This window comes from Eurytemora carolleeae, unplaced genomic scaffold (assembly GCF_000591075.1).
Source record: "Eurytemora carolleeae unplaced genomic scaffold, Eaff_2.0 scaffold168, whole genome shotgun sequence".
Taxonomy (NCBI): Eukaryota; Metazoa; Arthropoda; class Copepoda; order Calanoida; family Temoridae; genus Eurytemora; species Eurytemora carolleeae.
Window position 1 is genome coordinate 341,232 of NW_019396062.1, and position 16,704 is coordinate 357,935.

Here is a 16,704-nt window from a genome sequence, read left to right on the forward strand (position 1 = left end):
ATGCAAATCACCAACGGGTTTTCTTTGTATTTGATGTAAAACATCATGATATTTTAATTTAACTGTCAAAGTTTGGATGAATTGATTCACCCTGTATATTTTATGTCGTCTTTTATTATTTATTAATTTGCAATTTAAATATCGAAGAATCCGTGTAAACGCGATGTCCTAGGGTTATTTATTTTTACTTTTTTCCCCAGTTTGTTTGGTTAAAGCCATTTGTCAAGAGTGCATTAGTCAAATAAGCTCCATTATGGATTTTGACATTTCAAACTTTTTTCCATTAAATAAAACCGGGATGAACATTTTGTACTCTAAACTTTTTTTCTTCAAATTTCTTTAAGCAAATTTCATAACACTTCTTAGTTTTTACACTTTTTAAAAATCTATTTATTTTGTGAAAAATATTACATTTTCCAGGAAAACCGATAGTTGAGCCTCCCCGAGCAACGAGATTAATCAACCCTGGGTTTTGTGTGTGTACACTGCACTTTCTACACTCAAAACAGAAGATATTTATTTTTCCTGAATTTCTTTGTGAATATTCTTCCAAGGTATATTCCTAGAGAACGATTTTTGGCTCTGTCCTATAGTATACGATTTTTGGACCCCCCCCTCCTATCAATTTTGTACATGACCATTTACAGGTTTATTTCTTAGGTGTACAGGTATCCTGGTTATTTATTGGGTTTACAGGTATTCAGGTTTATTATTGGGTTAACAGGTATACAGGTTTATTATTGGGTTTACAGGTTTATTTATTTTGTTTACAGGTATCCAGGTTTATTATTGGGGGACAGACCCTTCTTCTAACTAACATTTGGACGGAACTCTAAACTTTAAAAGTTGTGTAAATGAAAGGGTGTGACCGAGTATACGTTTTTTGAACACCCCCACCCCCCTCCTATTAATTTTTTACATGACCACTTTCTCAACAATGTTTAACAAAACTAGTATATTTAGGGTTAGGTTAGACACTTTTTGGGACCAGCGCTGCGGCCAGGACAGGCTAGGGGGCCGAGCGCTGCGGCTAGCACAGGATAGGGGGCCGAGCGCCGCGGCCAGGACAGGCTCGGGGGCCGGGCTCTGCGGCAACATGGTCAATTATATCCATTTCTTACATAAAAGATTCATGTACAAAATTGATAGGAGGAGGGCGGGGTCCAAAAATCGTATATTAGGAAATTAACAAATAATATATGTTTTATAATTGGCCCAACCCCCTCCGCTCCGTTTAATTTTTAATTTAAGTTTATATTTGGAAAATTAATGATATTTGGTTATATGGCTAGGTTTTGTAATTGGTTAATCTTTTCCAGGCCGAGCGCCGCAGCTAGGATGGGTCCACGGAAAGAGCGCAGTGGCTAAATAAGCATGTTCTTGGAATCCATAATGCATAGTGTTTTCCTATTTAATTATTTCAGAATCTACAGGATCAAGATCTGAGTCCTTAACATGGATTAAAACTATATCTAGAGGTATTTAATTGTTAATTGTTTTTTTTTAATTTTATATAGAAATATCGTTCTTGTTGAATTATAAAATAAAAAGAGTTCAAACAATATGCAATATTTCGTCTGTGATTAAATGTGACGATAAAACTTTATAATTGCGATTAAAATATCCAACTTCTACAAACTCTTTTTTAGATGCCGAGTGCTCAATCTGCATCTGCCCCTCGAGGCGGATCTTCAGCTCCTAGAGGAGGTGGAGCAGCTGCTCAGCCGAAACGGCGGAGACGAATACGAGACAGCAGCGAGGTCTCCTGCTGCCTCAAATACGTTATTTTTAGCTTCAATGTTATATTCTGGGTAAACTATAGTATGTTATAGACAAACTAAAATTTTATTTCTAATATAAAGAAAAATTAATGGAAATGAATTTTTCTTTTATTATATAGAAAATCAGAAAATCTGCAAATCCGTGACTGAATTTTCTTTATTAATATTTGCAATGAAAAAAAAGAGGTGTTATATTAGAAAGTTTCGTAAAAGTTACGAGCCTGCACTACGTAAATTCAAGTCACCTTTGTTTAAAAGAGCTGTATTCCCAATTCACAACAGTACCTTTGCTTGAGCACAAATGAGGAAGATATTCTTCTTTCCCTCTCGGAAAGTTGGTAACTTTCTATTGTGGCTTCTGTCAGAAGTGACTAATAGATTTATGCAACAAAAAGGAAAAAGAAAATTTGCAGAATTTAACATTTTTCCAATGACTATTTCACCCGATTTCGTTCAAAGGGTGTAAGGATGCAAGGAAATATTGTGTTTACAGTCCCTTTTAGGACATTTGATTTGTTGTATCATTCAAGAATGTAGAGTCAAATCAAAGTGGGTTGTCCACTAATGCTTTGCTAGACTAACAAATATTTTTCAGGTTTATTGATATTTTTCTAATAAATTATTTTTAGCTGCTCGGTCTTGGAATTCTTGCAATAGGAGTTTGGGCTTGGACTGAAAAAGATACTTTTAATAATCTCTCCAAGTAAGAAAAAAAAACAATTTTGTTCTAAAAGAAATTATTTCAAAGTTTTTTTTTTTGGGGGGGGGGTAAGGAAATGAAAAATACGACAGCAACTGGCAGCTTTCCCTCCATTTTGATACTATTTTCCTTACAAATCATTAACTTTTTCTGATGATTCGTTAATCAAACACAATTCAGCGCAAACAAATATTACTTTCCTGATAAACTGGGTGTTGGGGGAAAATTTTGGGGGTTGCAGATTTTTTTAATAAAATTTATACCACCCATGAAGATTAAAATTTATAAAAAACGAATAAATCAAGTTTGACTTTTAATATAATGTTATTATTTATAAGGTTGACTAACATAGCCTTGGACCCAGCTTTTATATTCATTTGGGCAGGAGCCGTCACATTTATCATTGGGTTTACAGGTATCCAGGTTTATTTCTTAGGTGTACAGATATCCAGGTTATTTATTGGGTTTACAGGTATCCAGGTTTATTTCTTAGGTGTACAGGTATCCTGGTTATTTATTGGGTTTACAGGTATTCAGGTTTATTATTGGGTTAACAGGTATACAGGTTTATTTATTGGGTTAACAGATATCCAGGTTTATTATGAAGCTTACAGGTATCCAGGTTTATTTATTTTGTTTACAGGTATCCAGTGTCCGAATTTAATGAATTTGAGCCGCGTCCTAAATCCACCAAAAACCGGTTTCAATTGAGCGCCGGCATAAATCTTGAAACAATAAATACGATTTTAAGTAGAACCAACCGTATTTGAGCCGCGGCTTAAATTAAAACCGCGGCTCAAATTCTTTAAATTCGGCCTCAGATCTATTATTTATTAGGTTTACAGATATCTAGATTTATCATTGGGTTTACAGATATCTATGTTTATCATTGGGTTTGCAGATATTTAGGTTTATTATTTTTTGTGTTGACAGGTATCCAGGTTTATTATTAGATTTACAGGTATCCTGGTTTATTATTTGGTTTACAGGTATCCAGAGATGGAATTTAAAGAATTTAAGCCGCGGTTTAAATCCACCAAAACCCGGTTTAAATAAAGCGCCGACTTAAATCTTGAAACATTTGATACAATTTTAAGTAAAACCAAACCATATTTAAACCGCGGCTTAAATTTAAACCGCCGCTCAAATTCTTTAAATTCGGTCACCGGTTTATTTTTGTGCTAAGAGGTATCCAGGTTTATTATTGGGTTCACAAGTATCCAGGTTAATTATTGGGTTTACAGGTTTATTTATTTTGTTTACAGGTATCCAGGTTTATTATTGGGTTTACAGGTATATAGGTTTATTATTGGGTTTACAGAGATCTCGGTTTATTTATTGGGTTTATAGGTATCCAGGCTTCTGGCTTACTCTATATTATAACTACACTATATTATTACTACTCTATATCGTTACTCTATATTATTACTACTCTTTATTTTTACTACTCAATATTATAACTACTCACGGGACCACGGAAGAAGTTTACTTGAAGTACGAGAATCTAAATAACTTTTTTTCCATCTCATAATCTGAGTTCTTTTCCCTTATGTCCATTTGACAGCCCAAATTTTTATTTTGAATAATCTTTTTGTTTGTTTATCTTCTTGTGATTTTTACATTTTTTTATTTTTTTATCGATTTCGATGGTTATTATATCGTTAGAACTGACGAGGGTCAACCCAGACCGAAATATATTTTCAATAAATGTGGATCTACTTTTTTACTCTACAGAGGTTTGTTCCATCACCATCACTGAATTTTAAATATAACTACTCCTTACTAGGTTGTGTCGAAGCTCTTAGAGAAAATATTTCTCTACTCACCTGCCTACTCACTTTATATTATTACTACTCTATACTAGGATGTGTCGGAGTTCTGAGAGAGAATACTGCTCTACTAGCTGCCTTTTCTGTATTATTACTACTCTATATTACTACTGCTCTATACTAGGTTGTATTGGAGTTCTGAGAGAAAATACTGCTCTACTAGCTGCCTACTCTATTATTACTACTTTACACTAGAATGTTTTGGAGCTCTGCGAGAAAATACCTCTCTACTTGCTGCCTACTCTATATTACTACTATTCTATATATTATATAGGATGTGTTGGAGCTCTGAGAGAAAATACTGCTCTATTAGCTGCCTACGCAATATTTCTTGCTATCCTTCTACTGCTTGAGATGACCTGTGGAATTCTAGGATTTATATTCAAGGTCAGATAAACAATTCTGATTTAAACATCATTTGAAGCGATTAAGTCATTAATCCTTTAAAAACAACTGATTCAAATGTTCAAGATCTCTCATTGATCGACAGTAGATTTCTTGTGGCTGTTGAATTAACATGATCCGTCTGACTACAGAAACAAAGATTAGTTAATGATTAAATGTCCTGGCCTCCATTCAAATAAATTGAGTCTTTGCCACAAACTCTAATATTATAATCCTTATATTATAGCAACCCAATGTCGTAGACCTTAGTTATTTCAAACTATACTTTTTTTGTGAGAAATTCTGTTAAAATATCAAAAGTTTACACCTTTTAATTTGACAATTTTTCTTTCTAAATTTTTTACTTGTTGATGGGAAGGAAGCAAATGAATAATATATTAAGGATTGGATCAAGGCACAGGCTACCAATGGATTCCAAGCTTTTATTGTTCATTATAGGTAAGAATCACTTGGAACTATCAAACCATAAGGGTTAATTATTGTTCCTCTTATAGCCGCATTCATTTCTAACCTTTTCATTGTTTGGCTAGTTTAAGCACTTTATTTAATACATTTATTTATATAACTATTAAAATCTTAATTTTTATTTGGTTCAATTTCTTGATTTTTTAGAGACGATCCAGACCAGCAGAATCTAATTGACTGGATACAGGAGGGATGGTTAGAATGTTGTGGTATAGAGGGTCCACAGGTAGAAGGGGAGGAGGAGAGAGATGGTTAGAATGGTGTGGTATAGAGGGTCCACAAGCAGAAGGGGGAGGAGGAGAGGGTTGGTTAGAATGTTGTGGTATAGAGGGTCCACAGGTAGAAGGGGAGGAGGAGAGGGTTAGTCAGAATGTTGTGGTATAGAGGGTCCTCTGGTAGAAGGGGAGGAGGAGAGGGTTGGTTAAAATGTTGTGGTATAGAGGGTCCACAGGTAGAAGGGGAGGAGAGGGTTAGTTAGAATGTTGTGGTATAGAGGGTCCTCTGGTAGAAGGGGAGGAGAGGGTTGGTTAAAATGTTGTGGTATAGAGGGTCCACAGGTAGAAGGGGGGAGGAGAGGGATGGATAGAACTTTGTTGTATACAGACTAGAGAGTCCACAGGTAGGAAAAGGGGGGAAGAGGAGGGATGGTTAGAATTTTGTGGTATAGAGAGTCCACAGGTATAAGGGGAGGAGAGGGATGGTTAGAATGTTATTGAATAGAATGCAGGGTCTACAGGAAGAAGGGGAGGGGAGGGTTATGAAACAAACATGATATCATCCTAAGGGACCGTGAGGATAATTTCAAGTGGCACTTCATGCAAAGAGGGCAATGCCTGATTTAAAATGGTACCCTTGAAAACTTTGTCAGATCAAGTATTAATTAGATATCAATGTTTTAATTTCTTTAAATTGTTTATTTTAATTTTCAGTTTCTCTGCGAAAGTGACTTGAGAATTTCTTGTTTATAAGATGTAATGGAGAAACTAGTAGAAATTATAAATTCGAGTTGGCAAAAGTACACATTATTGATCAGATTAAGGTTTCAAGGGTACCGTGGTATTGTCATCTTTGCATGTAGGGTAACTTTATATTATGCTTACAGCTTAAGATAAATAAACTCAAGAAACAAGAATGCGCGCAGAAACGAACGGAAATCAATAAATGCAATAAATTTAACAACAGATAAAGATTGGTTTAAATCTTGATAACTTTTTTTTTTAAAGATAAGGCCTTTATTTAACCAAATCATCAAAATTTTATAAGAAACTAGGGAAGGGGTGCGCCCGCCAAAACCCCCAACTGAAACCACGGGCACGTCAGCAGTGACAGCAGTACAGTACAGAGAGAGAGAGAGAGAAAACTCAAACCAGCGCTAGTACAGAAAGTCGTCGTCAATATGAATTATTTCAGGATTGGGATAAAAATATTTACTTCAACTGCTCAAGTGCTGCGGTTGGTTCGAGGTTACCTTTTTTATTTATTTATTGAACTTTCTCAAAAATAATTTTTTTGCTCATGAATTTTCTTCTCAGGGTTTAATTACTTTATGCTGTGGGGGGGGGGGGGTTAAAAAGGGTACTTCAAAAGGCAAGTTTTTCATCCTTTTTAATTCTATCATCAAAAATAAATTATTTATTTCACCATAAAACTCATTTATTTTCTCCAATTCAGAAAACAATCCCTAACTTCGGGGAGGGGGGGGGGGGGGTCATTTTTCAAGAAAAAATACAATTGAACTTTAATCTTGTTTATAGAGAGGCATGTGGGGTCCCCTTCAGCTGCTGTAAACCAAAGGACGAGGAACTGATTAAAAACAAACAATGTGGGTATGATGTCAGAAAACCAGATTATGTAAGTTTACTTGATTCAAATTATCTTAAACCTTTAGATGTTATTTATTTTAAACTCTGTGGGGGAAAGTTGCACCTGGAGTCCAGATTTAGTGAATATCAAGAAGTAGTTCAGCTTTGTACATTGAGATCAAGAAAACTATGGAATAGGAAGACGACATTAAGAGGGAATTTGTCTCTTTACACTTCACATTTGCTGTGTTTCATGTTCATTCTTTCAACTTGAGTCTAAAGTCGTCTTCCCTTTTCCAGAGTCTTACGGTTATCACTGTACATGTAGTTGAACCAGTTCTTATGTTCGCCGGTACAAGTTGAAGAGAAATGGTGCAACAAAGTTTACGAATGTATAGGGACTGTAAGCGTATTTTCATCTGACCTTTTAGTCAAAGATGACAATGCCTAATTTACAACGGTACCCTAAACCCTTGAAGCCTAATCTGATCAAAAATATGGAAGATATTGTCGTTTTTCTCACTCGGAAAGTCACGTTTACAGAAAACCCGCAAATGAAAATAAACAGTAAAAAGAATCAAATACATGAATATCTAATTCATACTTGATCAGACAGCGGTTTCAAGTGCACAGAATACAGTTGTGAATCGTGGATGCCCCTCTTTCAAGGGAAGGTCACTTGAAAATACATATCCCCGTTTAGATAATTCAAGCCAATATTAATTAAAATAAATTACAATTCTCATTAGACAGTTTTACACTTTTAATTTTTACATCTTTTTTGTCCCATGTCATCATTTTGATCATTCCTGTGGACACGGTTCGAAAAGCAGAACCTGATGTATAATTTTTTTCAATATATAAATCGCAATTCTCGTCAAGTCAGATGAAGTTATTTTTTTTAAGGTTAAATATTCTCCGTCACATGTCCTCATGGTTAATTACGAAAATAATGCAAATTCTGGGAGGAAAACTCTCCTGTCGGTAGATGACGCACATTTTTTTATGATTAGATATTTTTCGAGATGAAGTTTTATGATCAGATTGTTTTTGACTCATGTCGCTCAGTTAAATAATTCTCAAACAACGGCTTACAAAGCCCCCCTCCCCTTGGATCATTAAAATATATGGTTTCCTGAACGTTATAAGGTCCTAACAGGTGCTGGAAAAATACCTTTGTACGCCCATGTTCACTAAACACGTGATTTATTTACAAACTCTCAAAGGAAAATTCCTAATTCATAAATTTGTTTAAAGAAAAAATAACAATTATCCTTCAGTCTGGAGGTGACATTAATTTTTAATTTTTAGATATTTATCGAGTCACATTTTCTCTAATTAATAAATAACTAACGAAAACGTGCTGATCTTAGTGTGGGGAAATCTAAACCTGATTCATGTTTTTTGTTGTGTTAAATTAAAATTCTCGTTCAGTCTGGAGATTACAGTCTTGTAATCTATGATGGTGGCTGCCTGCGTGCTGGCGAGGAATGGGTTGAACGTAACTTAGTTCCCGTGGCAGCTGTTACCGTGGCAGTAAGTGTACTGCAGGTAGTTCAGCTGATCTCAGTTCCGCGGATTTTTATGTTTTTGTTTTAGTTAGAGTAGTTCCCGGATTTTTGCATGTTTTTATTTACTTTCATTTTTTAGGTTAGTTTTGATTTTATTTTTCAGGCATGGTAGAGGAGTTTTGTCTTTTTTTGTGTTTTTTTTTGTAGTTTGGCATGTTTTTTGTTTTGGTAGAGTGAAGAGGTCCAAAAGATAATCAACGAGAAAGGTTGTTTGATGGCCGGCGAGGAATGGTTGGAGAACAACCTGCTCACCGTTGCAGGTGTAGCCGTCGGCGTCGCTTTTCTTCAGGTATACACGATACTCATATAGTCAACTGGATTATAATTAGAATTTAAATAAATGTTGCGATAAAAACAATTTCAAATGAAAAAACGTAAAAAATAAGTCAAAGCGAAAGGAGAAATAAAAATAAAAATATTATTTGAATTAAGAAACAAATTTAAAAAATATATTTGGAAAGAGGTGAGGTATCGATTTATATTATGTACATTTCTGTAAAAATAGAATGGGATATGTATCTACTGTTCATCTTGCGGAGCCATCATATACACATCCTTGCAGTCTTTTACCCTTTTCATTAAAAAAACTCTAGCAGACATAATAATAAAAAAGGTTTTTTCCTTTTTTCATTTTGGCGCAAAGTTTGGAAAATCATGTAATATTTTACCCTGGCGTTATAAATATTAGTAGTGGTTGGAGTGTACGTTTTATGTTCTTTTTTATATTTTTTTATTTTTTTTATCTGACGAGTCTTTTCTTAAACAGTTAACGAAGCGTTAAAGAATTTGCATCACAAAAGCTTTTTAGAAATTTTTAATATAAAGGCGTTTTAATTATTAATCATTTCAACTTTAGACTCAAAGCACGTTTTTGGTTTTTGTTGTAATTAATTTTATTATTTTCATTATTATTTCTTTAAAATTTGCTCCTATAAAATTCTCTAATGGGAAAAAATTTGTTCACGAAATTCCTCCTTCACATGTAATTACTAATGGTAGTTTAAGGAAAATATCACATAAAAACATTGGTTTAACTAAAATTAAAATAATAATTTTTGTTTATCTAGATTCTGGGGATTTGTTTTGCCCAGAACCTGCGTGCAGATATATTTGCACAGAAAGCAAAGTGGGGATGACGGCGTGGGGGCCCCGTCACAGTTTAGGTACAAGTCCAAATAAATCTGATTTTTGTACACTGTACACTGTACACTTTACGCTATCCACTGTAAGCTGTGCACTGTGCATAGTTAACAACTTTACAGACATTGTTTTTCAATAATAAATGGTTAATTGTTTTATCTTGAATCGAACAAATGCCGTGGAAATCTCTTAATTGTTTTAAATAAAGTCCTCGGTCCTGTAAATTTTCAGAAATGGTTATTAAAGTTACTATCATGACTGATGATTCTTTAAATCTTTTAAAACTTTGTCATACTAAAATGATAAAATCTTTCACTTGTTTTGTCCTCCGTACTGTTGCAATAACTATTAGTACATGTGCCAAAAGAATTTTGCGCATTTTCGCTGAAGCACACACTTGCCAAAATCAGATTTTCATGATTACACTCTTTTTTAGCTTTTTAAATCTCATCTTAATTTTGAAATAAAAAAGTATTTTAATGAATATTCTTTATAGAATTCCTGTAAGTGACCTGGGTCCTAAATGAATCTACATTCTTCAGCATAATTTTTAAACTTCTCACATTGTTCGCGCATTTTTCAGTACTAAAGTTAAAAAGGGTCAAGACTCGTGTACATTTTTCCATTCATTGGTAAGTCGGCTGCACTAAACTTTGTCAAAATGTCAACTGCCAATGACAATGTCATATTTACAACAGTTAACCGTGACAATGTCAATTTCTATAACTAATAATACTGACAATGTCTACATGTAAAAAAGATTTCTAAAAATAATGACAAATTCTACAACCAATGGCAACAACAATGTCTACAACCAATGGCAACGGCAATATCTGCAGCCAATTATAATGTCTTCGTTTTCAACCAATCCAATGGCAATGGCAATGTATGTAGCCTATCTAATGGCAATGACAATGTCAATACCTACAAAAACTTTTTAAATTAATTGTATTGCATTTGTGTATTATTTTCATATTTTAGTACCTCGTACATACATTTAAAAATGTTAATAACGCCTAGAACGGTTTAAATGGACTTTTTAAACCCCATTTAGATTTTAGATTTTTTAATGTGACTCATTTATTGGGAAGAAAATCGGAAATTAAAAGAACCATTATAAATCAACGATTCGTAAAAATGTCAATGGACCTAAGTTCAAATAATTCTCCTTTTTTACTATCATGGGTGTGACTTAACCCTATCCCTGCTGGGGTACTTAAAAACCAGGATACGCGGGGGGGGGTCAATAATTTGCAAAAATTTCTTTGCAAAACTTGTTCAATCTGTTTCTTTGTCATAGACTTTCGAAAAAGTTAAAAATTATCAAAATCTGACTGAAAAAGGGTTAAAATAAAGAGTTAGTTTGTTTATAGGAAAAAGTCATTCAGGCAGTGTACGCTGTACCTAAGGACTCAGGCAGTTAGTATAATGGTCCGGTTTTAGACCTAAAGAGAGGGCTATGGGTGTTTAGGAAAAGTCAGAAAATTTCAACAGCCTCAGACCAATACTTTTTAGTTATGTTAAAAAAACTACAGTGGGTCAACTTGACCCAACCCTCCCCAGCAGGACTAGGGTTAAGCATGAAAATATATGGACAAATAAAAAATGACAGGTCTTCTTTATGAGATAAGATCGTTGTACGATGCCAACCTCAAAATAGATTGCGTCATTAAAACTGCCATTTTATTGCTATTTTTTAGAAACCGTAATTTTTTATTTTGATACTGGGTATTGCCGTATACACAAGGAAAGATTTTTTTCAGTTGGAATCGTACAACAAATATTATTAACATTTAAAACTCATTTTCAGTAAAACTCATTTCCCGGTTTAAGCTTAGTCTATGTAAAGTAATACTAGAGGTATTTATTTCCAAAACAGTGAATAATTTCGTTTAAGAAAGGTTCGCGCGAAGCACTAAAAAAAGTTAAAATTTCGGGGGGAAATTTGTATCGTGTATCGATTATTTTTTCCCCAAAGCTTAATATTGAAAACATATACCCCATTAGTACTATTCAAGTCAATCTAGCTATAAATATTTCACATTCTTTCTGTAAACTTAATCTCTTTTTACTATATAGTATTTAATACTCGCCTGTATGTGTAGTCATAGTATTAACCTAGTATTTTAACATTACTGCTCAATTTAGGTTACAAAGTAAATTTGCATTTAAAAAAATAGATTTTTTATTTTGGTTTATTTTTCACCATTTTTATGTTTACACAATTTAAGAAATGTACTTTTCCTTCCCCCCCCCCCCCCACACTAGTTCACCTTTGTGATTTTGTGTATTCTAACTATAATAATTATATCCTTTTTATTGTAACATAGCATTTTTTTTGAATATATTAATTCATATTTAAATTTGATCCTAATATAAAAATTGTGATGTATGTTATGAATGTCTGTCACACTTTTGTTTAATGTTTATATTCAACATTGACATTTGCTTCATAAGCAGAATGTTTTAGAAAATATTAAAGTTGACCCTGTTCATTTAGAAAATTATTAGTTTTAAGATTTAAGAAGAAATAGTTTAGTTAATATCTGAACTTGGTGGATGCGAAGCTCCCTGAAAGCCTATTTACTTGAATAGAAGCATTGATAGTACAATATACTTTAAAAACTGTGAATCGAATTATTCTTTTATAGCCAGAGCTTTCCCAAAAATAATTAGCACATTCTTTATTTTTGAAGTTCATGTATTTGAATCATTTCCAATCTTTTGTTTAATCTAATCAATGTACTCTGAAACTCTTGAGTAAACTCTGGTTTTACTGTTCCCACAATCACTGGGTCCAAAGCAGTGGACCCCCCGCTTCACCATTACTGGAATTGTTTCCTTGCTCCCCTCCAGCACAGATAGGTTATGTTTCTCCAAGTTTTCTGGCATTCAGCTTGAGAAAGAATCGAAGTCATTTGAAGTCACACAGTTTCTAGCAGCCATATTCTTTGTTGGCCCGAAGTATTCTTCTTTTGGAACACTTCGCCCCCAACCAACCACGTGAGCTCTAACACCTTAAATAGAGGTTTTTTTTCATATTTACCTAAAGGAAAATTAATTTAAAAGATTTAGATTTTTTATTTGAATTGATTTGCAGAAATATAACACTTCCTTCAATGCTATTGTCATAATCAGATGTATCCAATATTTTCAAAGCTGATCTTGTTGGTAGACAAACAGGTTCCACACCTTATTTACTGATTCTTCATGTACAATCTGCTCGTTTTCCTCACAGTCAGGATCTTTATCTACTTACCAGTCTCTAATATTCACTGTACTGTGTTTCAATGCTTGGAAGGTAGCTAGGGGATTATATATCAGGTTTCTCTGTACTGGACTTGCACCCTGTGAAGATTGTTTCCAATCGTAGTTTAGAATAGTTTTAAAAAGAAATTGTCGTTGATACTCATTTAAAGCCCTAGATTTTGTACAAACACAAAAAGTATTTGATGTGGTTGAACCAAACCAGATTAGAAATAAACGATGGAGACCTCTTTTTCAGTACATCTATTTCGACATTTCTATGATGTCCTCATCAGTACTAAAACAAAAACAAAAAACATAGTACAGAATCATTCAAGGAAAAAACAAGTATACAATTTGTAACAATTTAAATATTTACCTATGGATTGGGGAGACACTGGTCAACCAACTGATTAGATTTGAAAACATTGTAAATCGATATAAAATGGGGTGGAGGGGGAGGGATGTTTTGATCGAGTCGGAAGGATATGAAATTAAAAGGGGGGAATAAAGGTACTTCTTTATCTTGAGCTATAAGGATTTAATACTAGTTTCAAAGACTATGCTAATTAAAGATAGCGCATCCGAAAATCAACGCAAATTTGACGCATTATCTGGGGTAGAGATAGATAGTTACTAATGTCGTCTTCTCCAGAAATCCTGTGTATATTTACCCTGTTGACGTTATATTGTCGTCTTTTGTACTTGTAATGAATTAAATAGTTATTAAAAAAACAAAATATGGAAACAACTATAGTTTTTTTTTGTCTTAAAATGTTCAATTTGTCCATAGTACATAAAAGTGACAATTGAAAAGACAATGAACATAATTTACAGAATTCATCACTTTTTAAGTTGAGATAACGACGATGTCTTCCTCATTGTTACCCGGACAAATGTTTATTTGGTACCGTTGTTGACAGGACCTTTTATGGGTTGGTAACTTAAATTACATCTATCAGTCCTTTGAACATTTACTTTTGGTTTGAAGTATATTTTAAGTTTTTATAAGAAGAAAATTAATTAACAGTAATCAATTATCTCTTTACTTTTTCATTCAAGATTGAATTCTCTCCTAACCTGATTTAAATGAATTGTTGAAAAATCCAACGTCACAATATTTATTTACCAATGTAATAGTTTTTTACAAAATCGGGATCTTTCAGCGTGTGCAATTCATGCGATCCAATTAAAGAGCCTTCGTCCAAACTTTTTTTCTTTTTGGATCTGCTGGTATTGTAAACGCAGACTCTCCTATTCTTGGTTGGCTTGGCAGTTGGCAGTGGCACCGAGGAACCTGAATTTATCAGAATTATTCATTGAACTTGTATACATAAAACTCCGGAATTTGAAGACGAAATTTAGACAATCTCCATGTTCACTGCTCAATTGCGGTATTTTATGTTCAACTATTTAATCAGAACTTGAGTCCAAAAGTCGTCTTTATATTCCCCAGTTTTATTTTCACCAGTATTTCTTTAATCCATCTTTTTAAAATCCTCCAATAATTCATGCATCAAACCTTTTGTAATCAACTTTAAAAAACTAAGTAAAGGTCGTCCATTAATTCGCATTTTTAACGAAACTTTTCGTGATATTTTTTTCTTTAATGGTGGATATTTTGAAACAAAATCCTTATAAATCAAGTGAAGAGTAAGATAAATACAGGGTGTCCCAAAAAACATGGGAATTCAGTGACGAATTCGATATCGTCTTTTCAAATAATTCTTTTGTATTTAGTATAGTGATACCTACTGAGAAAGCTGTAATCTGTAAGAGTTTCGTCTGCTATGTTTACATTTTGTTTGTTTATGTTTTGACTGCAACGTCGGATTACTTAGTAAAACAAGAAAATTACAGTATACAGAGTAAACTTGCCCGTATCTACTGTTCATCTTGCGGAGCCATCATATACACATCCTTGCAGTCTTTTACCCTTTTCATTAAAAAAACTCTAGCAGACATAATAATATTATGGCTTTTGAAATTAGGTATTACAATGCTAATTCATAACAAAGACGATATCGAATTCGTCACTGAATTCCCATGTTTTTGGGACACCCTGTACATTAAGTTATATTAAGCGATATTATTTCTTTGCCTAAGATTAAACAGAAGACGACATTTACACAATATTTATTTACTGTTTATAATATTGGAAATTTCTGGTTCCCTCTCTTTTTCATCGCCTAAAATTCCATTCCATAGACCCGCAGGAAAAATATTTGACGACATCTGAAAATTTTCACTTACAATTATTGGCTATTTTTAATACATAAGAGATGCGTAACTTTATCACTAATTCAGCTATAATTCACCAGACGATCCTTATATCCTACAAATGATTAAATAAATTTTAAAATACAAATTAATATCATTAATTTTAGTTAAATTTTATCACAAAACATTCACAATTATGTTGAATATCTATATAGGTTTTAATGTCGATCGTTAGACTCTCAAACAACCAAAATAACCAATGACGTCAAAATACAGCTGTACAATAGTCGGATAAATTTCCAACGCCTCGTCTTTTTAATTAACAAAGTCTTTGACTGTTAAAACTAGAAATTCAAAACATGTATCTACACTAGATTTAGGACAAAACATGTATCTACACTAGATTTAGGACAAAACATGTACATACACTAGATTTAGGACAAAACATGCACTACACTAGATTTAGGACAAAACATGTATCTACACTAGATTTAGGACAAAACATTTTTTATAAAGAAACTGAATTGCAGTGTAAAAATAAATACAAATTTTACATAACTTCTATACTTCTATCTTCTTTTGACATTTATTTTTAAAATTATGCGGACTATTCCATGGCACTGAAAATACTTCCACAGACATTTTTTCTACTTGAGTCTAGACTCATGTAGACAAAATTTCTCGGTGAACATCTTCTCTTCGTACAGGATAAAGCAATAACAAAAAAGTTTGCGGATTTACTAATATTTTTGAAACACCACTATTTTCAGGATTTGAAGTAAAAAACAGCATCTTTTAATTGTTGAAGGGTTGGCGTTGTGCTTAATTATATATCAAATTCTTAAAATATCCATGACAATTGTGCTTGTTTTTACAAAACCTATACTTCCAACAACTTTAAAATTCTTTTTTTTAAATTCATCCACCAGTCATATATTTGTTCACTATCTAGTCCCTTAATCGTAGGTCTGTGCAGTCCTAAGTAGTAAGTAGTTCCTGCAGTACTTGACTATATTTCGTTTGTCCATAATCCATATTAGTCTTTAAGATCAAAGTCCCTCTGTCATTGTTTTCCAGTAAGGGGCATTATCCCTGTTCTCCTTCTAGTCTGCAAAAGTCCTAATAGTCCGATATAATCCTTATTAAATATCTTGTTATTCTTCTTTAGGTTGTCAGGTTTTGTGTAACATTAAACAGGATTTTTTGAGAGGATAAATTAAGAAAGACTGGCTTTCTTTAAGTCGGAAACGAGAAAATAGTAAGAAATTCTATTAGAAAAATTTTATCATTCTTTTCTTAATTGACAAAATTTGATAAAAGACGGTCCACAATCCTGACCATGCTGGAGCCAAGTGATGGGGGGGGGGAAGGGGGGCGAAATATGCTCCCCCCCCCCAGTTGCGCCACTGCTTAAAACCTATAGCTCATTAAAAATAACGATATGCAGGTTGAATTTGTCCTTTCACCTTTTATCTAGCTTTAATAATATAAAATAGGAAGACGACATTGAAGCAATACAGAAGTGCATATTTGATGTTGTTACAA

General features: G+C 33.4%; 1 protein-coding gene across 4 annotated transcripts; it reads left to right on the forward strand.

Moving 5' to 3' along the window:
- Nucleotides 1-441: 441 nt before the first annotated feature.
- On the forward strand, nt 442-12,325 carry LOC111708989 (tetraspanin-5). 4 transcript variants are annotated; one of them, XM_023482551.1, is made up of 15 exons: nt 442-554; nt 1,425-1,478; nt 1,650-1,811; nt 2,411-2,484; nt 2,820-2,896; nt 4,585-4,697; nt 5,098-5,153; nt 5,328-5,406; nt 6,591-6,643; nt 6,935-7,031; nt 8,417-8,533; nt 8,726-8,842; nt 9,621-9,716; nt 10,190-10,905; nt 11,257-12,325. In XM_023482551.1, exons 3-13 carry the CDS (start codon nt 1,650-1,652, stop codon nt 9,687-9,689), a joined length of 1,014 nt encoding a protein of 337 aa, XP_023338319.1. In that variant the 5' UTR covers nt 442-554; nt 1,425-1,478; the 3' UTR covers nt 9,690-9,716; nt 10,190-10,905; nt 11,257-12,325. The 4 variants fall into 4 exon arrangements, with proteins under 4 accessions (XP_023338319.1, XP_023338308.1, XP_023338301.1 ...); XM_023482533.1 differs by lacking the exon at nt 8,417-8,533 and having other exon boundaries at nt 446-554; nt 11,257-11,553; nt 11,701-12,325; XM_023482540.1 differs by lacking the exon at nt 8,726-8,842.
- The last annotated feature ends 4,379 nt before the right edge of the window (nt 12,326-16,704 follow it).